This window comes from Dinoponera quadriceps, unplaced genomic scaffold (genome assembly GCF_001313825.1).
Source record: "Dinoponera quadriceps isolate SergipeBrazil2010 unplaced genomic scaffold, ASM131382v1 scaffold3207, whole genome shotgun sequence".
NCBI classification, from domain to species: Eukaryota; Metazoa; Arthropoda; class Insecta; order Hymenoptera; family Formicidae; genus Dinoponera; species Dinoponera quadriceps.
The window spans coordinates 255,179-279,030 of NW_014557213.1; the positions used below are offsets into that span (position 1 = coordinate 255,179).

Genomic DNA, 23,852 nt, shown 5'->3' on the forward strand with positions numbered 1-23,852 from the left:
ACCATATGCGCCACTTCTCGTCTTTTATAAGCGCGACTCTTCCTCTCGCACGCAGCGGTGCTCAATACTCGAAGAGCTTCAGTCGTTATTGGCGACGCTTTAAAATTAATAACGTGACGTGAAGCAATTAATCAATAACAGGCGACTGATTTATGGATCATTCTTCAACATTCAATTTTTCGGTATCGTCTATCTTCTTTGTCAATTCTTTACTTCTCAATTCTATGAGTGATTGGAGGCAAAGTAGCAAAGATGGCATACTGAGGAAAGTGCTACCGTTCAAGTAATATTTGCTTGATCCAAGTAAAATGGTTACTCCAATACTTCTTGGTAAATATTTATTAGAAATAGAAATTTTAGAGACTAAAAGACAGATAATTACGTTTACTTGACTCCAGCACTTTTTATCTGTGCACTATTCTATTTTTTTAGAACAATATGATTTATCTTATGATTCAAATTTTTAAAAATCCGCTTTAAACTCTCGCTTCCCAGATGTGCACATCTAACCCCAAGTGGTGTTAAAAAAGAATTAAAAAACATCGTACTTGCCACGCTTTTATTCCGACGGCCGGCCACACATCTCTCCGACCGATAGATGTTCCTGCCATCAATTTGAAGAGTCCTCGACAAAACGCTCTCGGCGTCGTTATCGTCGCTCGCTTTCCCGCAGCGGCGACGGCGGTGGCGGCTCGATTGTAACGGGCTGTTGGCGGACTCGTCTAATCTCTATATTATCCCCCGGGACGTATCGAGTCGGCCGAACAGCCGGATGCCGTTAGATATGATTTTTACGAGTGTGCGTCGTGGAACTCGCACGTAAACAGCTCCGCGGCCTTATGGCCACCACGTGCAGGCGGAAGATACATTTCGTGTGGGGCCCCTAAAACATCCGGGACGTTCGTGCGTCGTGGAACACGCGAGTTCCTCTGGCCGGGCCGAGGGCGTCGTAAGGAAGGCTCAGTTCCGATCCCCCATTAAGGATGCGCGAAGATTGGAAGAGTTGTCGCCTAACGCAATAACTTGGGAATTTTATGGCGCAATTAGATGCTCGTTATGGGACAGAAGAGCGAGCCCCGATAGCTCTGGCCGTGAAAATTTTGGCTTCCCCTGTGTCCAGGGCTTTTCCCACGCTGTAGACTTTTTATAATAAAAAAATGAGAGGATATTGCAAGGATATCGTAAGAGAAATAAAATTCAGACCACAGCTATTGTACTATTTTATTGCGATGCGATGAATAGGACGTTCAGCGCGACGAGTGTAATTTCGAACTGGCTCGTAAAATTTTTCCAAATTCCTCTGTCATTTTACGTGAGAGGCTTTCTATAATTGGTAATGCATTGACGAAGAGAGCCCACGGCTGAACGTGACTTTGAAATTCTATCGTCGCGCGAGAGAGCGCACGTCGCACGCACGGCGCGATGTTTATGGAGACGAAATGCGATTTTGTTTAAACATCGGCGACTTTCTAGCCGCAGCGGCGCGTTTCCGGCCGCATGTAGCTTCTTTTTTCCGGGGCGCAACCTAAATACCTCTCCGACGAATATCTCGTGTCAAGTCTGTTTGAGCAGCATGGAGGTTCAACGAACTGTCATTAAAACGAGCACCCAGTTAGACGCATTGTCGTTTGAGCAGATGTCCCGCAGAAAACGCGCGTTAAGCAAATGGGAAGGGATTAGAGGGATCGTATAACACTGCGGCTAGTGATACGTGTCCGATGTACAATGATCGGAATCAAACTGAAAGAGGAACTAAATTAGGCAGGGACGCCGCTTAGACAATAAAAGAATATTCATGGCCGTACAATTCATTACAATATTTCATTCAGCGTGTGATCTGTCAAAAGAATCGGGCTAGTCAAAAAGTTCGGTTCAATTTTTGAATCAGACTTAATTTGATTGCATTCAATGGAAAAAACAAATTATTCATCAATCGAGCAACCACCACCTATTGTTGTCTATGATCCTTTGCCAACGTCCTGGCAGTATTTGTACATCTCTATTGTGAAGAAGGTGTAGCTTATCGTTGAAGAAAGAAAGTCGTATCGAACTTTTCGACTGGCTTAATAAATGTCATTTTCAAAAATTGAGGAAATTTAATTCTGAAAATGTAATTCTGGAAATTTAATTCGCAAAAATTTTCTTGAAACCTTCACTGTTCCGTATCATTTTGTGCATACTCGTTTAATATTTTTTCTTTTTATTGCGAATTGCAATATTCATGATCCGCGAGCAAAATTGAATCTTTTTTTCGCCCTTCGTTACTTTCATTTCGCTGAAACGGCCGTTGATATTTGACCTACAAGGGTGTGCTCATCTCTCTCTTACTATCTTGCTCTCTCCATTGGTACACTCATCTAAATCAATAGTATAATATTGCATTAAAGTTTTTTTTTCCGGAGGGATGACCGTCATCAAGCCATCTGCCATTTCAATGCTCCCGGTAAATCCAGGATTTTGATGTCATGTCGAACCCCGCATCTGAATAACTATGTACACGATGTATGTAAGAGGAGACGGCGCGTGTGGGAAAGTGTTGAATAGCGTGGAATGAAATATCGCACGGCTCGTACACGCATATACTTTAAGTGTCAGAAATAAAATATCGACATTTACCATAGGAGGTACAAAACACTGGCGTACACATGGCATACATTTAAATCGCATCTGTTGTAAATTGTAATTCAAGACGCTGTAAGTACACTGGTATTATCATGCTCGACAAGACACCTGTAATTTATAGAATAGAATAAAATACGCTTATCAAATACGCTTGGAAGAAATTACTATAATATATCTTTTTTAGATTATTGTAATTAACAAAAACGAGAACGTTTATGCACAGCGGAAAAATCGATATTGTTATTTGGGCTCAAAAGCTCGAAGATTGATTTTTTAATCTTAGCCTATTTTACTCGATGATTCACTCATGAAGATGTTGACATATTTTTTTCCTTATTCAGTGTAGCCGTTTAAAAACATCAATGCTTTTTCTCTAATGGAAATCCTCGACCTTAAACATCTTTTTTAAGTAGTCTCGCTCCGTCAGCCTTTGTGTGGTAACTTTTCCCGTCGGCAATCAATATGACTTACGTCTATACATTGCTTACATTATATGCAAGAGTCGGAGAGAAAATACACTGGGAACGCGAGATTGTTGGATCGAGAATCAAACACAGGAACCTTTCGCTTATCGGGCGACTGCTTTGTCATTTAAGTTACCCAAGCTCTTGTCTCGATGTATCTTTCTCCTTCTCTCTCAATGATCTTAATTGTCATAAAACAGTATCCCTCTGATTCGACGGCCTACATTCGTAACATAACATTTTGCAAGCGTTCTAATTACACATTGCATGTTGATATCCCTCAACGTTCAGCCGTTCAGATTCATGTAACTTGCTCTCACTGCCGATTATTCTTCTATTTGTTTAAGTTACAAACCCCCTGCGACGAATGACTCATTAAAGAGGAATTTTCCTCTGATTTCAGCACGCGAACAATGTGCGGAAGGCGGCGGCCGATTACGTGGCCCGTCGTCAGGCCCGCAAGATCTCGATGACACGCTCGATAACCTCGGCCCTGGCACTTCCGATGAGCCAGCTAAGCGACGTGGCCTTCCTGCCGAACGCCAAGGCCGGCACCTTCTTCGCCCGCGACAACGTCTCCAACTTCATCGGCTGGTGCCGCAACAGCCTCGGCATCATCGAGTGTCTACTCTTCGAAACCGACGACTTGATAATGCGTAAGAACGAGCGGCATGTGATACTGTGCCTGCTGGAGGTGGCCCGTCGCGGCGCCAAGTTTGGCATGCTCGCGCCGATGCTCGTGCAGATGGAGAGACAGATCGACCGCGAGCTCGCCGCCGAGAACAAGGCGAATGGCGCCAGCAACGAAGACAGCGACGACGAGTACGCCGACGATATGCAGGAGGAGGTGCCCTGTCTCATATACGGCCCGCAGCCGCAGATCGTCACGAACGATCTCAAGAGCCTCGACGAGATGGTGAGTGAAGTTATGATCGTAGCATTTAGGATAGCTGACGAGACGTCAGGGGGACGAAGGGTTTCGCGTTTACGCTTTCGAGCGTAACGGTCTGTCATGGTAAAACCCCACGACTATACTCTGCTCGAACCGTAATGTAACACTGCACCGGAGAAAATCCGATAAAACGAACCAAGTCTTACGCAAATTTTGTTGCACGAACTGCAACCGAGTCAGATTGAACAAAAATTGAGTCAGATCAATAGTTGAAAGTGTAAGACTCAGTGTCGTATTTTCAGTAGTGCATTAAGGGGGTCACTCATAAATTTACTTTTTATCAAACAAAATAAATTTTACACCGCCATATTTTCAAAACAAGATGAATTAATTCTGAAATTTGTGTTTAATGTCTACGTATTACTTTTTAATATCATAGTAATTTTTCATCAAAAGCTTATATTTCTAGAGGATATTAAAAATAGAAATTAAAAATAGCACGCTAATTTAAATTACTGGAACAGTTAGATAAAATATTTCAGTGTATACATAGTCCAAATTTCTATCAATCTTTCCTATCAATCTTATTTCAAGTTACGTTATAAGTTGCAACCTCCTTAACGGAATCGAAACATAGTTATATATAATAAATATATATATATATATATATATATATATATATATATACTCTCAAAAGGTTAATAGAATGCATAATACGAGTAATATTATCTCTGAATTAAGTGATGAAATAAATCAGACAATAAATGCGATAATGTGTTGGGTCAGCTTTATGTTCGCCTTATTGAACTCAATTTTCAGCTTATTTCAATTGAGAAACATTGAGATGTTTAATAAATGTTTCCAAAATTTTGTTGAAAAAACTAGAGTAGTTAATTCGCCATTTTTTCAACCTGAAACTGAGTTTCTTTAATTCGAGTTGTTTTGACGCATCTTTTTTTATAGTGAAGTACGTAGTCGTTTATTTTATGAATTCTTCTTTTATTTGTGTTTCTTTTGTTTCTTTCTCGCGTTTATAATGTTCGTGGAAATCCGCGGGAAGTTTGGTTATTCTCGTAATAACAAAACCCGCGGAGATTTCGGAATTTAAGACGGCGATCGTAATCGTTTGAACGACGTTTCTCCCCGCAATTTGTCGGCGGCTTGGAGAAGCTCCGCGAGTACGAGTCGCACGATGTCAATTCCAATACATCGCCGATTAAATCCCCTCGGCTTCGAGTGCATTTCAATCGCGCTTTTCGTTGCGTATATCTCTGTCGACGGCGACCGTAACGCGCCGCGGCTATGAAAATAACTCGCGCCCTTAGGCGCATCCGGGCGTATTTACGGCGGTCCGGAGCCGCCGGCCGTGAATATCGCGCGATCGGAAATAAGGGTGCGGCGTATCGTCGTCGGACGGGCGTTGTGATGCTTAAATTTAACGGGGTGTCGCTACTTTTACTACTTCGTTATGGGAAGCGTCACAAATACCGGACGCGAGGCGCGTCGAAAACGGCGGCGCGGCCGAGTCGCCAGATAAACAAGCCGGTCTTTTGGATTGCTTCAGATCGCGGATCGTCGGCAACTTATTTCCCCGTTTCGTCCTTTTTTACGGAGTCCTCAATTTGCGCGCGCTCGTCATTTATGTATACGCGTTATTATTCGCGGAGAAAGGTCCGGGGAATTGTCGACCACTCCTACCCGCGACAACATGCGCGTGACCTATCCGGAATTTTATCATCGGCCGATTATTATAAATTAACGGGTATAACGATCGTAACACGCGTCACGTTAAATGTCCCGTCCGTCGTGCGAATCGTTGGCGTCTCGGCCGCGTGATACGCCTCTTCTTCGCCTCGCCCGCGACGTTAATTGCATCGCCGCTGGCGGAGAAGGCGACGCGTCGACGTGACGTCCCCGCGCGACGATGGAAATGTAATATTTCTTGATATTTCGCGTGCTCTCGTATCGCCCTCGAACGTTTCGTATCTTGCTTGCGCTTCCGTTGCAGACGGAGATGCGACGCAACAATAGGCGGAGTCCCCCGCTGAGAAACTTCGGGGGAGATTCGATTTTTATTTTCAACCATCGATCGTTCATCGTTGTAACTGCATTGTATTCGTGAGTCGTATCGCTTGCTATAGTGTGAAAAATGCTCGAAATACTTAAATACATTATCGTTTGTCTGATATAATCGGTGAGTTATCATTAAGTTATTTCATCGGTATATATATAATATTATTGAATTGGGATCATTTAGGGATATTTCGACGTGCTAATGCAAAATAATAATTCCAGTTTAATTGGCTTCAACATTTATTTTGATTGTTTCATTGATCACACAGAAAAATAGGAATTGCTAAACATAGACACTTAAAAGCAAATTTAATTTGGCTCCCGTCTCGTTAGATTGAAAGAGATCTCGACACTTGTTGGGGTGATTCAGATACTTGCAAAATTTATGTAATGACGGGTTTCTGACATATAACTATTAAATTTTCATATAAAAATATTACAAAGATGAATTCTATATTATTTAGACGCACACATACATACAATTTTTATATTTGAAGTCTAATTCTTGTGTATCTGTTACATATTTTTCGTAAACGGCTTGTGACGTTTCGCATGATATTATATAAAATTAATTGATTGTATGCGATAATAAAATGATGAATTAAAGAACTATAATCTATAAACTGATCATAGAAAAAAATAACAATATAGCTTTTCGAAGATAATTCATTCAAAGAGAACCCAATAAGAGTGCTGCAACCTATCGCATGTCGAAATATCCCGAAACTGCCCTACCTATATAATTACTTAATTAGTGAATTATTGATAAATTACACATTACCTGGTGGATTATCCAATTGTTAGATTAATTACCCGTTAACGTCATTGTGTGCTACTTTTACGGTTGGAAAGGCACGGCGCAGTATAACAATTTAATCTGGCCGAGAACGGCTGGTATTGACTAAAAATGGCGGATTAGCCGACTCGAGTGTGTCTAACGGCGGCGATTACCGCCGGCGATACACGCGACCGGCATACGTGTAAGCGTGGCTAAATCGCGGCATTTCACGAAGCGGAATAATTCCTTCCCCGGGGCTTGCGCAGCGCCGCGGCGATAACGTCGCGGCGCGGCTTCGGTGCATACAGAGATTCCAGGACGCTTTCCCGCGTCTCGAGGTACCAAACGCTCGTGGCGAACCTCGGTAGGTTTACGAGCGCCTTATCTTTCGGGAGAAAATTTCGTCGTAATCACGGTTACGATAAATCTCCCCCTTTTTATGAGACGTCCGTTCGTATCGCGCTGTACTTAGGGTCAACGTTCCGAAAAGCTCTTCTCGGAACTAAAAGAGTTTTTTATTCATATCGCACGTCGATATCTCTCGGCCGGAATCTCCTCCCGGTACGTCGGCGGCAGATGTGACGTCCGATAAAAAAAAAATCGGTATTTTAAATAACGGTATCGTTATCGGCGAAAAAATTAATACACTTTTTAATGAGGGTATACCCCCAAGTCTTTTCTTGTCTTCGATCAAATTAACAACCATATCACACACAGTCGTGTCGAGTTGCGAGCTAAAATGTCCACACGATAGTATCGGTACTCGGTTAGTATCGCAATATCGTTAACACCCCTAACAGATAGCGTTAGCGCGGCAACACGTTTCAGCGGTGCATGGCGCGTTGCACAGGATAGAGCGCATGTTACCGTCGTAAATCTCGTGGGAGCGTCATTACGGCCGCCGTTAGAGCGTATTGTGCGTCGATTTTCGCGATCGGTTGCCGATATCGCCGGATAAATTTCACTTTGCGCCGCGGGGAGGCCGACGGCAGGCCTAAAGTAGTAATATACCGTGAAAGCGTTGCCCTCCGATTCCAATAAAGTAGAGGCGAGCTGAGGCGATTCGAAGCCGCTGCTTTGTCGGCTCCGTAATTAACGGAAATATTTACCACGTCGTCACTCTGAGAAAGTAGCAAAATGTAACCAGGATCGGATCTAGGTTCTCCGCTGATGCGCGAGTTTTGGGTCACGACGAAGTTTTCTCGTAGTTTTCAGGCGTGTACGCACTAGTTAGCGCGAATTTTTCTAAATAAATTCTCTCTCTTCACTTTTTCTCCGAAAGCGAGAAGCTACAATCGACGAGAATTAAACATTGCTGGGTTAAAGAGCGGTGTCCGAGTCGAAAATTTTGGCTCTACATTAATTCTGCAAATTTCATATATCTCGAAAAACTTAGAAATGACTATTTAAGAACTATTTCATATTCCATTATTTTAAATTTTACCCGCGTTTAATCTCTATTCTTAGTTTTAATATATAAGCAGCTCATGTTACATAAAAAATTAAATGTGTATCTTAACTACAGTTAAAATATGTGCAATAAGAAAATTTTAAATTATTACGAATGAAATAACAAATTTTCTTTCTTTATACTTGCTACTATACTTTTTTTATTATTTCAATTTGCGTTAAAAATTTCGATGGGAGTTAAAAGTTCTCAAGGGCTAAAAAAGTTAGAAGTTAATCGTCGTTGAATGCTGTTACATCCTGCGTCCTTCGTTCTGGAATGAGCTCCTGATCGCCATCGTGGACAGGCACTCGATAGTCTCACGCGAAAATACGATCAGACACACAGCGTTAGCTAACAATCGCATATTAACCGTTGTCGATAATCGAATGTTACGTATGAAGCTTTTAATGCGTACTCCTGAACTATGATGATACCTTGAAGGTCTGGGATATTTCCCTCTGGAAACTCACTTTTGTTGATTGTTTTGATCACTCGGCCGTTCAATGGTTGGCAGCAACAATTGGCGATCTACGGGTGATGACGTAGCCCTTTTTGTTCATTGTTTTGGTATTCTCACGTGTGTTTCCATGACCAAGTCATTATGTTTCGAATCGATGAGCGGCTTACACACCGCGGCGTTGAATACGTGTGTCGATACGTTAGTTTTAATTTTTGCCGGTTCTCTTAAAATATTTAATCTCGCCGGTATCGTGTCGATTAACACGCATTTTTCCGATCAAATCATTCACACGCGAATGTCAGTGCTCCATGATGGAATATCCGGAGCAGCGGGAAGCAGGATGCTGGATCGGAAAGCCAGGACGAAGGACACAGATTCATTTAATTCAAAGATTATCTCATTCAGGGATTATTTTATTCAAGGATTATCGATGCTATAATTAATTAGCTTTCAATAACTTGTATAATGTTTCATCTTGACATTTTTCATTGGTTTTTTAAGTTCTTTCAAGGGTGTTCACAGGGTTGGTACGAAGCCAAAATTTCGATTCGAGCGAGATCCATTATTGAATTTATCAAAATGGAGATAACGCGTCTCGCCTAGAATCATTTCTCGACTTTATCTTGCAAGGGTTAAATATCCTCACCTTACACAACGTGTCGCGTACCGCGTTCGCTGGAGTCGATCCTGAGAGCTGGAAATGTTGAGTCGCGATCGAATCGAACCAACGACGATGATTACGTCGTCGTCTCATGTCAAGTGTCAGAGTGCTCAAAGCGGCGAGCTGCGCCTTTATTGATAATTAATCTAATCTCTCGTTCCGCCACGAGACTTGACGACGCGAAGCGGCGGCATTCTCCGAAGCGTTCACTTGCATTTCAAAGCAGTTTCTCGCGGCAGTGGTGGCGATTCGTGCAAGGAGAAGGAAGAAAACGAGCGAGTAGAGCGTAGTAAAAGTGCGTTTTACGCCGGCTATCGATTAGATCCGCTCTTGTCACGCGCGTTATCTTATCGCGAGCGTTACAACTTTGTTAGTCAGCCTTTCTATAAACAACGCGGCGACCGATTTGCCTAATCGTGAGCGATCCTTGTACTGTAACAACAATCCACAACACGGAATATCTTGTCTCGTTTTATCATCAACGATAAAGAATTTATCGAATGACACTTACTGCCGATAAAATAAATTTTGAAATAATATTTCTCCTTGGGTCGAGGTCGAGAGGTTTCTTAACACGTTAACTGCCGCGTTATCCACAAATGATGACGGTCTTACATACTTGATTTTATGAAATTCTCAGAAGGATACTTAACAGTACGAAAAATCGCGCGAAATGTTACGCGAATATTAATTTTGGCTACTTATATTTAATTTTAGCGCGGCAGTCAACGTATTAATAATTCTCGTTTATTTCGCATATTTATAGCGATGATTAGGCGATTAAAACCTCATCAGAATCTTATCGATTTCCCTTCGCCGGCAAGGAATCCGTTTGATACTCTTACTTAAGTGATTGTATAATTTTCTGTAATTTTTTGTTGCCGTTGGAGGTCTTCCTCGGGACTCGGCTTACGCTGTTCAGGGTCGAGCAACTTCCTGGTATCGCTCGGTAATAAAAGCCGTAAGTCGTGACGTGTTTGCGGAACTTTAGTCTCTCACAGGCTCACGGGTGATTTCTGTGATTCACAATGACTGGGCGACGCGTTTCGCGTCCTACCGCGGCCCGCGATAAGATAGCGCGTTTAACAAGGCTGAATCTAATCGATAGTCGAGGTAAACTGCAACTCGCCGGTGGTGGCGTACGTGCGTACGCGTGTGTTTTGTTCCCTGCGATGGGCGGCCGCATCTCGCCGTAAATGGCGCAATGCAAAACCGAGCCTTGTCGTTGCCGTCAGCGTTGTGTATTCGCGCGGGTTATCGCGGAAGCGGATTCGCAACGCGCGCCGGAGAGACGGGGACTATCTTTTTTTCTTAATTTATGCAGCCGGGATTTTTCGCCTCGCCGGAACAGTTAGCTGTTCGCGTCGCCTTAACGAGCATGAGATTTCAGTCGCGCTAGTCTCTAGTTTTCGTCACTGCGACTTTCTACGGAGAATACAGTTAGTCGTGATATGTATCTCGAATTCTTTGCATTCACCGATTGGGAACGTTTTTTTACGGACGTTAATGAATCTGCAATTTGTTTTTTATGCGCATTTATCAGATTCGATAATTTTAATTGCGGCGAATCGCGTTCTCCCGAAGAATCGATCGCTTTCTTATGTTCGCACATTTCTCTCGCGGCAAAAATTCTTCCCCGGGGAAATTCGCTTCCGCACAATCGGACTTTTAATCGATTGAAGTGAATATCGAAGGTGTAGCTGAGGGAGAGTCGCGATATTTTCATGCGCGATATATGCGCGCGAAACGATTACATCGTGAGTAGATACATGCGGGAGAGAGAATCGGATAACGGTAAATATTTTCCGAGACTCGTGGTAGATTCTATTGCCGGGCTTTCGGGGAAGTTACCACCGCCCGTGCCAGACGGAGCTTCGCTTCGCAAGCGCCGAAAGCCCGTATTGATCGCCGTTAGCCCATTTCGTATCAAGTTCAAGAGCAAAGGTACCTCGAAGGAGAAGGCTTTCTCCTGCGCCGCTCGTCGGCGTTTTAAGAATAAATTCGCACAAAATCTCCTCGCATCAAGCCTTTTACGTTCAGTGTGATTTCTTTCTTCACAATACGTCATTCGGTGACGTCGCAAGTGTTAACCGCCTTCACATATCAGGAAGCGTTCCATTATCTAAGGAAAATATTAGCTCGCCGTTGTTTCCACTTGTCTTCCTTTGACGCTATTGACGCTGCGGCCCGTTTCCGGCGATAAGCCCGCTTTTAGGAAATCCCGAACGGGGATATTTTTCTTTATCTGCGCAAGCGGGTCGGATCAGCGTCACTTTTGGCTGCTTTCCCGCTCTAGATTTCCATTCTTGCCGAGAGTATCGCTGTCGCTTTCGATTTAGGCTGAACGCTTTCGGATTTGCGTCGAAACACCTTTATCTTCACCGCTGATTATCATACGAACATAAAATTATCCCTTATTACTGAGAAATTTTTGATTTCTTTATTAATGATGCATGCGCCTATAATGATGGCTTCAGCCTCGCCTGCGTTAACTACGAATTCATGCTTCTTATGCTCTCTTAAAAGCGCGAATAAATTGTTTATGCCTCGCTGTTTCTGTGCTAGATATTCATTAGTACACCTGTTATTTAAGAGTTTGCATTCGTATCTTGTACGAATGTTTCTGCAGTGGATGATTAATAGTACAGCAACACAGCTAATGATTAATAGCCCGGCGATAGCTATTTCACGGTATGATTAGAGATTTGTTTTAATCACACGGTAATCACGTTGCGCAGGTCTCATGTTGGAGGCTTATCCCGCGGGTGATACGATCGGCCGATGTGTGAGGCTACTTTCTAAGTACCGTGTATCGCTATTGACAGTGACGCGTGTTTCGCGAAGGTATGAGTCAGCCAGGCCGATCTTCGAATTTTCTAAAACTACTGCGAATTCTGCTACGTATCTGCTTACGTTTGATATATTCGTAAAGTACTTATAATAAGAGTAATGATTCATAAAGTATGTGTTATAAGAGACACTGTGGCCGCCGTGTTTGGTTTAAAACCTGAAGTTCACATCTATAATACTTGAAATGTTCAAATATTATTAAAATAGGTGCAAACCAAAATAAATTAATGATTATTCACAATATGAAGTACACAAGCTCACTTTTCTCTTAACACACTTTGTATACTTCGTAAATGACAAATCTTTGTATTGTCATTCAGCTGATAACTTTGGTTACTTTCCAGCAAGAGACGCAAGTCGATACAAGTCTAGTTATATCATCATTCGTTGTCATTATATGCTTATTTTGCATTTAGTAGAGAAAAGAATAATAAATGATATAACTATACTTGTGTCAACTTTTGCTTTTTGTTGGAAAGCAACTTTTGACATATTCCAACTGGAAGCTGACCCAAGCATGGCGGAGCCAATAAAAAATCAGACATACCGTGTCTATACTTTTATTATAGATACTCTAATATATTCATAATCGTTCATCTTCAGAAACAAAGACACGGAGCGATATGAATGAGGTTCCAGAGACACATTCCGCGATATACTTATATAAATCAGCAATTTCGTCACGGTGATGATATCAAGTCGACGGAATTGAGGTGATATCAATTGAGTCAGTCGCCGTTCCAAATCATTCTTGCTCGATCGGCCTTCGATCGGCTTGCAGGATTCACTTTACAATCTGCGGGAGAGTTCCTATTTATCCGGGAGAGCGAGAGAGGAGGAGTCCTTCACACACAGGACTACCATAAATGGTGTTGAGTTCTCTCGAGTCTACTCGTGTCAGTTATTACGTACAATTAGCCTGAGACGCTAACGGAGAGAGGACTGCCGTCCGCGCAAGGTCTGCTTGCGGTTAGAGTCTTAGCTAATCACTGCCGAGCGCGAATAAGAGAAAAAGAGAGAGAGATACATAGAGAGAGAGGGAGGGAGAGTTAAAAAGAAAAAGGACGGAGAGAAAGGAAGGAGAGAGAAAGGGAGAGGCAAAGAAATGGGTTAGAAATTTAATACCGAGGTCCGCCGCACTTCGGAGCCGCTCAGTAATTACACGTGGACACGTACGTAGGTGAGCTAATCATTTCTAGGCTGGGCTATTCGATATGTACGGGTGGAGGATACAAATAAGACAAGTTAGCCGACCGGCGATGCCTGGTCGTTGATCCGACTGGTTGACATTGGTTCGCAATCCGGAGCGCGTTCCCCTCATAAGGGAAGGGTGAAGTAACCTCGAGGGAGTCGTGTGAGGGTTTCGATACGCAAAACACCAGTCAATTATGCGCAAATTGTCGTAAACGTGTTTGGGGATGCAATTTTCGGATATCGAATCGGGTTCTCTGATTCGTACGTGTGTATTCTAAGTCCGTATTAATAGTTGTCACTTGAAACTCGTCTCATGTGAGATATTCAGACTTTAATTCAAAGTTAAATCTGAGCTTTCCATTTCAATTGTATAATAATACATTTGACATTACATCTATAAACGCTATTCAACTCACATCTAACTCTAAATTCAAATCTGAGTATATCTAAAACAAGGTTCAAGTAACAACTATTGATACGAGCCCTAATACTTTGTATTTGATATATAACATTTTTATTAGAATTAATAATAGTATCATATCGCGCAACGTGGCGCAACATTTGAGATATGTTTGCTCGTTTCTTCTCCATTAATTAATAATACATGTCGTTTTTCCGATTTTTTTCTTATCATTCGGGATGAATCAAGTTTCTCAGCTGACTCGTTGGCAAAATATTTTCCGAACGACTCCGGGTGGCTGGCTTCTTCCACGGTCGTGCACAGGTCACCTAAATTTAGACAAGAATGGTGCAGCGCCGAATCAATACGCCAATAATCATGCTCCGCATGGGAGGGAGATCAAAGAAAATTTCAGGGGGTGCACGCCCCAGTAACCCCGCCGATGGAAGTCCTTCCTGGGGATCCTGAGGCCTCGGCACCTTGCACGGACTTTCGTCGCGGCATGTAGGTTATTCCAATAAAGCGCACTTCAAGTGCTTCTAAACGTCGTTGATTGCACCGAAGCACTACGGCGATGTCGGGCGTATCGACCGGAAGTCGCGAATTCCGTCGAATCGCACACGACAATCACGGGAAACCGAGAGAACTCTAGTCTCACGTTCAACAGGATTCTTCGAAATTAATTGACACTTCGACGGTCGCTGTCGTACACGCACGAATTCATTCCGCAAGCGGTTATCGCCTTTTAAAGAAATATTAATCGTTTATAACAGACTATAATTGTAGTATTATAGGGACTATATAAAAGTAGATTTATAAACTTATGTACAAGAAGGATATTTTTTCTTCTAACTCGGCCTAAGTGAACTTTCGAAATTTGCCAATAACACACTAGAGAAAATTCTTTTAAATTACAGTCACTTTCAGACTTAATTATATGTTCTGGTTTTAATCCAAAAATAATAGTAACAATATACATATTATATAAAGTTATTATTACTAACACTGATCTGAATCGAAATTTTAATCCTACATTAAATCTAGTTTGCTTTTACATTAAGTCTTCAAAGATCTTTTATTGTGTTCTTTTGATGCTACAAATGGGAAGTTATTTCCATTTTCCACACTTAAAGACTTAATGTAGAATTAAAAACTTTGACTTAGGATATAATAGTACTAGAAAAATGGCTCTCGTGAATTAAATTCTTTCATTTATGCGATTATAATTGCAAGCAACACAATTTTTTTTCTCAGCGCAGGCGCAAACTTGTCCATGGTAACTAGCTCGTCAAAGTGTCAATACGAGCGCATTATCGTCGCACCTTGCAACAAAATTGAAAGAGAGTCAATATTGTTGTCTTTTGTTACTCGCCAAGTAACATTGTTTCAAAGTAAGAAGACACTCGACTGTGTGACTGCGCGTGACTCGAACTTCGATTGTTCGATCGCGCGTCCAACACGATGTTAGGCCCGAAATTACGCAAGATTACGAAATCAAGGAAGATTACGGACTTGCGCGGATCCCATTCTACCTGGCCGGCTTTAATTGCATTCTCGCCGACGTAATAAGGTCGGCAAACTCTCTCGCGGCCACAGAGCGGAGCGCGCGAGCGAGCGAGCGATCGGGCGCTATTCGCTATATAAAGGGCGTGACGAGTCGTTCTGGCGAAGCGACGCCCGCTCGTCGGCGAGGAGACTTCGGCGAAGCGTGCGTTCCCCGAGGCTTTCAATTATCGTAAACGTTTGCGGAATCGGGCGCGCGTCCGGGAATCGCGAGAATAAGCTGTCACGCTGCGAAAAAGCGAGCTCGTATTCTCCGCCGCCGCCAACGCCGATGGTGGTGAGGACGGAACAGCTGAGAGCTCGCGAAACCGTCGTCTCCCGCGTATTGATTGCTGGGACGCCGGCGCGGCTCGGCGCCGGGACGCCGTGAAAGCCGCGCCTTCAAAGCGCCGCGTTCCCCGGAATTCACCTGCCGTGCTGCACACGCGCGTACAAGCACACGTGAACGTGTGTGTGTGTGTGTGTGTGTGTGATGCGGGAAAATTGCTAAGAATCGCCGGAAAGCACCGGGAATCGCCCACAGGGCCACCCACGCGTTCCCTTCTTTCTTTTGCCGCGCGCAGTGCGTTTACGTTAGTGATAGTCTTGAGGTCCGGATGGTGCTCGTCGCGCGGTGTTATGCTCTTTCGTTAGGTTAATTGGTGCTCCGGGGTGTGTTCTTGAGATCGTCGAGAAGCGCGGAGTCAAGAAGTGGCTGCGAATGTCGCCTGCAAAGGGAACTCGGCGCTGATTTTTAATTAGAAATTCTTCCGAGTGCGCGAGTAATTTTTTTCTCCGAGGGAGGGATTGTATTTTCCGCGAGAAAACTCGGACGCTCCGTGTATGATTCTATTCATATTCTCGGCATGATTCTGCGATGTAACTCTTGCGCATTTAATGCGAATATCTCGAGTCGAAATTGTTGTCCTATGATAAACTTTTAATTCTACATAGCAGAAACTAAGATAGCAGAATAGGTTCAATTTTAATTCTAATAATATAATATAATCTTTATTTTTTGACCCTGATGATGTCTTGAATTTCTGTTTTCCGCTGTTTTAGCGTCAAAATAAATTGTTGAAGGTGAATTGTAGAATTAAAATTCAATTTGTAGAATTAAAAGTTATAAATGAGACGTTATTTCCGTTTCCTCCACTAGAAGACTTAATGTATATTTAAATAGATTTAATGGAGAATTTCGACTCAGAATATAGGTTGTCTAAGTAGATGCAAACTATCTAACTTAAGAGTATTAGAGTAGTATCAAAATTTCGACTTGGATATTTTGTTCAAAATCCATTTATTCAAAATAATCATGAAATATATTGGAAAATGTAATTAAATGTTTTGCACGCAGCTGATATGAAGCAATATGAAGCGCATCGTGAAAGCTGCGTTTTTCCCTTCCGCTTGACGTCGAAGAGACATCGGCGATATCGCAACGTGACCCAACTCCGAATTTACCGCAACGAGTTCGATAGCTAACATCCCTCGTCGCAGTTGAAATTCGTTGCTCGTAATTCACTGGATCTCAGTTTGCGAATGCGGTCGTTCGATGCACCTCTTCCCGCTCGGGTAACTCAATACGCGCCTTCGGCGATGGCGCACTGCGGTGTTTTTTGATTTAGTAGCGACACGTCAGAAACATCCGAGACGAGGGGAAGGGAAAGGGGGAGGAATGAGTTGTATTCGTTTGAAAAAGTAAGGAGGAAATAAAACAGCACAATGTGCATATCTTAAGGGGGCGTTCTAATTAGGATCGGTGCACTTACAAATCGAGGCGATTATTAAAAGTCGCGCGGACACGACGGAGCGGACCGCCCACGTAACTGTTTTCTTCTCGTTCGTGATCGCCTTTCGAATTCTCTCGCTCTTTTTCTTTTCCCCCCTTTTCTCTTCTTTTTTGTTTCTCAATACGCGTTGCCGGTTATGCAATCTCGCGCAGTTGGGACACTCGACGACGTCGTTCCGATTTGCCGTATGCGATCGATTGATTATCGCGGAGCGAGCGAGCGAGCGAACGAGCGTGGGATGATGTTTCAGCTACACGAGTTCATTACTTCGATTATTTAGCGATCGTTAATATTTCCGCATAATGCGACGCGGAGGATAAACTGAGCGAAAAAACGACATCACCTACACTACTCCCCTCTTCCTCCTCCTGGCATGGTATCGGACGATACCGTAAATTTCTTCACCGGCTGACGACGGCGCCGATAGTGAAACGCGTGTATCTCGAGAACGGGCCGAATTTACGAGATAAAAGTGGGCTGTACGCGCGGCGTACGCGGCCCTGAGGCGATGGTTCCTATCCTTTTTCATTAGCAGGTCGACCGGCGATGCCGAAGACGACGAGGGAAGACAAGGTCGTCGGACGAAAGTGGTCCCGATCGAAGCACGTTGTTGTCCGTCCTCCTTATCTAAAAAAAAAACCAGCGTAGGAGTACAAAGAGACACGTGTAAGGGACGAGCTCCTCTCGGGCAGCTGGGATTTTTTACAGCCGGTCTTACGAAGTCGCGCCGTGAGCGTGTGTAGGTCGGACCTCCCTCGGTGAGAGACGGTCGTCACTCTTACTTTCTATGAGCATCGATTAATTCATAGTTATCACGCCGGAGCGTTACCGAGCGTTACGCGCGCGCGCGAGTCTTGCATTATCCGCGCGATAAGTGCGTCCATCAATTACAGGGGGGAGCCTGGCGATAGGTTGAAATATTTCGCGGCGTTTCATTAAGGCGATTTCCCCGATCGTATAACCGCCCTCTAATCGAGGCCGGACGGTAAATATAGCGGACGCAGAGCGAGCGAGAGAGTCCGCGATATATAAATTTCACCCGGGATGTGGTTTCACATTCTGGATTACGTGCCGGGCAAAAGTCGGAAACGAGACAATGTATCGCGGCGTTAACCGCGATGGCGGCTGTGCAACGATCGCCATAAATCGCGATGGATTATACGCGGCTCTCGTAATAATGCGTGTCGCGTTGACCCCGGGAAATTTATTCGCAGGCCCGCGGGTGCGGGATTATTTAAGACCTTATTTGCGACGGCGACGGCGGTTTCGGCGAGAGAGGTGTTAAAGGACGCCCCCGTGACACCTTGATGAATTCACCGGGATATGATGCTTTACTCTAAGTGCCGTTATAAATATCGCGGGCTTCGTTTTGCGGGGCAGTCCCGGACTTGGCGCAGTTACACTAACCTCTTCAATGAGCCAGTGAATTGGATTTGCGATACGTAACAACAGATAAGACGGCCGTTTATATAAGAGGGAGCCCAATTAGATTAGATAAATCCGCGGTTGGTAACCGGCGATGTCTACTATTAATTTTACTGCCTCGATTTTGCCACATTATATTTCCCCGCTAATATTGATTTTAACCGAACTTTCCTGTCCCCACTTAATATATCTTTCTAATTGATTTGATCGCTTGAAAAACGCGAGATCTTAATTTCTTCCACGAGCGGAGTAGCCGTAATCGATCGCTCGCCGATAAGTCGTGTCTCGTGGCGACAGACTGGTCGAAAACGGCACGACATTTCTTACTTTCGCCCGACGTCCCTCGCAAAAAGCGCGAACGCTTCGACAGTGGCCGGACTCTATTCTCGCGATCAAGATCCAGCGTCGTTGAAATGAATCGCGATCTTGTCTCGTAGATCTCACACTCCTCTCTTCCCACGAGCCTCCCCCGTGCACACGATCCTGGGAAGATCGGTCGGCGATGATAATGCCAAGATAGCGATCAGGATCTCGACCGGAGGTTCCATCACTTTCTCCGTCATGTATACATACTGTTTCAGGTAGAAGTGTCATATATGCGGAAGCTGGCGGTATCGTTTCGTGGAAAAAGTTCATATAAATGATGGTGCGGTTCTGCGCCGGTAGAATCGCACTGAGGTGTATCGGATAATACCACGCATTTCGAGAGTAGTTTCGCAAATGAGAGATAATGAAAGAGAGAGAGAGAGAGATCAATACGACTTTTTCGATAGCAATTTCATTGGATCGGTCAGAAAGTTCGGTTTGATGTTTTTACAATCAAATTTGACCTGATTGCATTTGATGGAAACAAATTAGCCATAGTTGTGCAAGAAAGATCCAATATCTATTGTAAAATGAACTGAACTTTTTGGTTGACCCAATAATTCAAGAAATTTGTGCGTCTCATCTAAAATGTACAATCGGCATCTCTAGCAACGATTATTTTCGTTCAAGCGTTCATCGTGATCGCCCACTCCAATATTCGTAGTATTCTCACTTGGAACGCCTTATATGTCATAACGAAATCAGATGCTGCGATTAGGAGGCGACCCAGCGATCGACTTTTGATCATTCCTTGGCCTCTCCTGGCCAGTCACGGAGTCAACACTAGTGACGTAACCGCTTTGAGTTAGCCGCGGTACTCTTGGCCATTGTTCTTTGGTGTGTTGATTAATGTCTCCCGAGATCGATACTCCCCGACGCGGCCGCGAGACGTTAGATGCCGGATGAGTATCCTGCGGTCATTGTGTGAGTAAGGAAAAGCCGCCGGATAATGAATTTTAAGCGATCCGTTCTACACGACGGCGGCGGCAGGTTACGTAAAACGATGCCCTCGGACGTGAAAACATCTCTCGCGCACTTAACGAGAGATTTTTATCTGCGCGAAATCTGTTATACCCTTACGAGAGATAAAATCGAATCTCGCCGCGGCTGATATTATTCCGGAGAATTCCGACAGACGGGAAGGCGCGGGTTTTAGCTGCGGGCGGATATTAATAGAAACGGCCGGGGTGATTTTTAAACGACCGCCGCGGGGACATTCGAGTTTCCTCGACTTGTAGGTCAGCTGGCAATGGCGAGATAAATGAAATTTCCGCCACTTTCGCTCGGCGCGTATACTCCTACGTACGGTGCACGGCGAGATGTCGCGATTAGAAGCCGTCGGACTCGGCGATCGAGTTTTGTGCCTTTCGGACTTTCGCGATTGCAAATGCGTCCCGCGAGGGCGATAATCATGATGCAACCACGATCGTTCTCGACACCCCGCTGATCCTTTCATTACGATCTCCAGCCGGGACGTATTGAACTCTCGTAACGATCCCTTCGTTCGAGTTGCTATTCGTTCTGCGCTTTTGTCGATTTATATCCGAGAAAATGTGATTCCACTCGATTTAATGTAATTAGTATCACGTGTGAGTATAAGTTTAGGAGAAGAGAAACTAACTTATCTACTTGTCTTGATGTATCGTGGGGGAGGGAGAAATTTTATCTGTCGTTGTATACTCTTTAACTGCAGATAACGATAGTTTCAACACTGTTATATCACGCACAGGCATTACACGCGTCGGCTTTCACGTTTTGTTCGTTTATCCTCGCTTCGTTTACTGCACGCTACGTCCGATCACCGTGTTTCTCTCGATCGACAAACCTGAATTCCGCGAATATATTCTCCAACTGTCTATCGGCTCAAGTCTACGCAATTAAGTCTTTCGCATTACGCTTCACTGGCCACATTCACGACCGAAGAGTTCCGGCATATCGCGGAACTATATCCTATGTCTATATCACTTCAACGTCCGCGTATAGCATGTCCCATATCTGGTTGTATCAAATCGCGACCGAGAAACCTTTCACGAATTCAAGCTCGATTTTCATCATTCACGAAGGTTTTACATATCTTCAACATTAATCAGCTTATCTGTTAAACCTCAGATTAGGTTTCCGTTAAGATCTGTTTGAGAGATTGAAAACTGATTGTATCATATATTAATCATGTGTATATTCCTATATTATATCATCATATTTATCATTATATTATATCATGTATAATTTTATTATATATTCGTAATCATTATATATTAATAAATTCTATCGTATATTTTCTTATATTAAGTCGGCAAAAAATTAGGCTCACGATTTCCGAGTCAAATTTGACTTGATTACATTTAATGGAAACAAATCATTCATCAACTAAATAATCGTCGCGGTTATCTATGATATTGTCACTAATATTCTAGCAGCATTCGCGTGTATATCTCTATTATAGAAGATTCATCATCGCAAAAGATAGAAAAGTGATCGGAATTTTTTGATTATCACAATAATTCATACGAAAAAGATTGATGTACATCCGAGTGACTACCTTCGTTGCGTTACGGTCATCCTCCACATTCTCCACATCACCGTATCATCAACGAAGGACCAACCACTCGGCGGCTTTACGTACACACCGTACATTCGATCCGCGGCAACTTTCCTCGCGAACGCGTAACATTGTAAAATCGATGGCAGTTCGAGCGCAGTAACATCGCTGACAAGCATTAAAAGGCCGCGGGACACTTCTCGTTTGTTCAGTGCAACCTTTCGTAGCGCACAATACTTCCGCGTGTCGACGTATCTATTAACATAACAACGCGAGGAAAATTAATCCCGCCGGGTGCCCGCGAGGAACTTTCCTCCACCTTCTCCTCCTCCTCATCTTCGAGGTCCACGTTCACGTGACCCCAGCGCGTGCCTCCTCCTCCGCATGCAACGTCCTCTTAAATACACATGCCGCGCAATCCGTCGTACGATCTACACAGCCAGGATCGGCGTTCCTGGTCTCGCGATTGAATTACGCTCTTCCCGCACACTGCTCGCCGAGATCCGAAGGAGACAGCACGCGCGTCCGTGTGACGAACGGAAGACCGACCCTCTTCCCACTCGCGGAATTACTTTTCCAATCAGTCGTGGAAGAAATGTTGCGCGTCACAAATTCTGAATCGCATTACTCGAGTTGAAATTTTCAATTCTACGTTAATATAAGTCTTCAAGTAGGGAAATCGGAAATAAGTTTTCACTTGTAGCATCAAAGGAGCACGATAAGCGTTCCTTTAACGCTTCAAGTAATTTAACACTAAAGTAGATAGTAACGCTAAAATTTCGACCCGGATACATATATTTTTATAATAAATTTCATTTTGATTGCCTTTTTTAATGTTTTATCACGGCCTTTCTAATGTTCCAGCAAGAAGCTATTCGTTGAAAGTAAATTTTAGCGATCCGCAAAGCCAGTAACATGTCTTGCTAGTATTTTTTAACTAATCTTGACAGTCGGAAATAAATCCGTCGATATGCAGCTGTGGGAGATTAGATTACGTTTAATTTAAATTGTGTTTAATGACGTTATTTAAATTAGTTTTCTTTCTACTATCCATGTTATACCAAGCTGGAGAGTCTTAATTTTGCTAGAGGAGTTGCCGATCAATGTTATTTAATCAAGTCTATCGCTATAAATCATCCCAAGATGATCGAGACATATTAATTGGAGTCTAACATTTAGCCAACATTAATGCCGGGTAATAAAGAAAGGTTATTAATACCTCGCAACGATAAAGTATACTCGATGTAGAATCAGGGATCGTTTCGCTTGTCCGGAGAAACATACGATCCTACGTCGGCCGCCGGCAATTATGCAAGTCCATAAATTAATTGCACCAAAAGAAGACACTCGCCGGCAATTAGCGATTTATGACGCGTATTTTTTCCGCGTCGAGAAAACGTGTTTGTGCCGTTTTAACCTTTTCCGAGTCTAAACCCGTTTCGTTTTTCTAGCCTTCCGCTCGGCTATTCATCTGTGTTGCATATTCCATTTTGCGAAAACCCTTTGGCAAAATTACCGACCACAATCAACTATCGAAAAAAGTCTCTCTTTCGCACCCGACTGGTTTCGAGCCCGGTATTGTTCGTGTGCAAAAAACGTTGCGTAATCGAGTGGAAGGTTATTGTCAACCCCACTCGTTCATTCGTCGAGTATCCATCAGGCCGAGACGAACGGATGCAGTTATGCAAGAATTCAGTGACGTTTTTTGTTACATCATTCAAAATAACGAAAAAAATTGAAAATTTGAAAAAGCGAATTACTATGTTAGCGCGTTACATAAAAATATTTATATCTTCCTATCACACACACACACACACATATACACACACATCTCTATTGTCAGATATAATTTAATTTTAATATGTAAATGCTAGAAGAGACGTACATTCTTTCTTCACGTCTCATTCGTCGAGATGATATTACGCGGATGATAAGAAAGGAAGAGAATTAAATGGACTCGTTGTGACTATACGTTCGACAATGTAGTAAAATCTCCACGCTGCGTTCCGCGTCTGTCGAGCAACGTATCGGCTGAAATCGGCTTTGACGTTTTGTCCGCGCGCGGCGTCACACGCGGAGCGTATCAGTGTCACAAGAAACGGCGGCACAAGTATGTAGGACGGTTGATCGATCACCGTGGAAAGATTTAATGGTCGTCAATTAAGGAAAGGATTTACCGATCGCTGTTGGCTCTTTCTTGGCGCGTTTCATCACAGGAAGTGCACCTGTCGCGCTGCTTTTTAATTCGTCGCACTGAGTCTTTAATACGTCACGCCGATTCGCGAATGGAATTAGAAAGTCATCGATGTTATGAGGAAAAGGGAAGAAAAAGAAAGAGAGAGA

General features: G+C 43.5%; 1 protein-coding gene across 1 annotated transcript in view; it reads left to right on the forward strand.

The window, feature by feature from the left end:
• LOC106748822 (GAS2-like protein 1) overlaps positions 1-23,852 on the forward strand; it is a 78,176-nt gene that overhangs the window by 26,573 nt on the left and 27,751 nt on the right. The window contains exon 3 of the mRNA XM_014627701.1: positions 3,490-4,002. Within this exon, the coding sequence (XP_014483187.1) occupies positions 3,490-4,002 (513 nt within the window). The remainder of the gene's footprint in view (positions 1-3,489; positions 4,003-23,852) is intronic.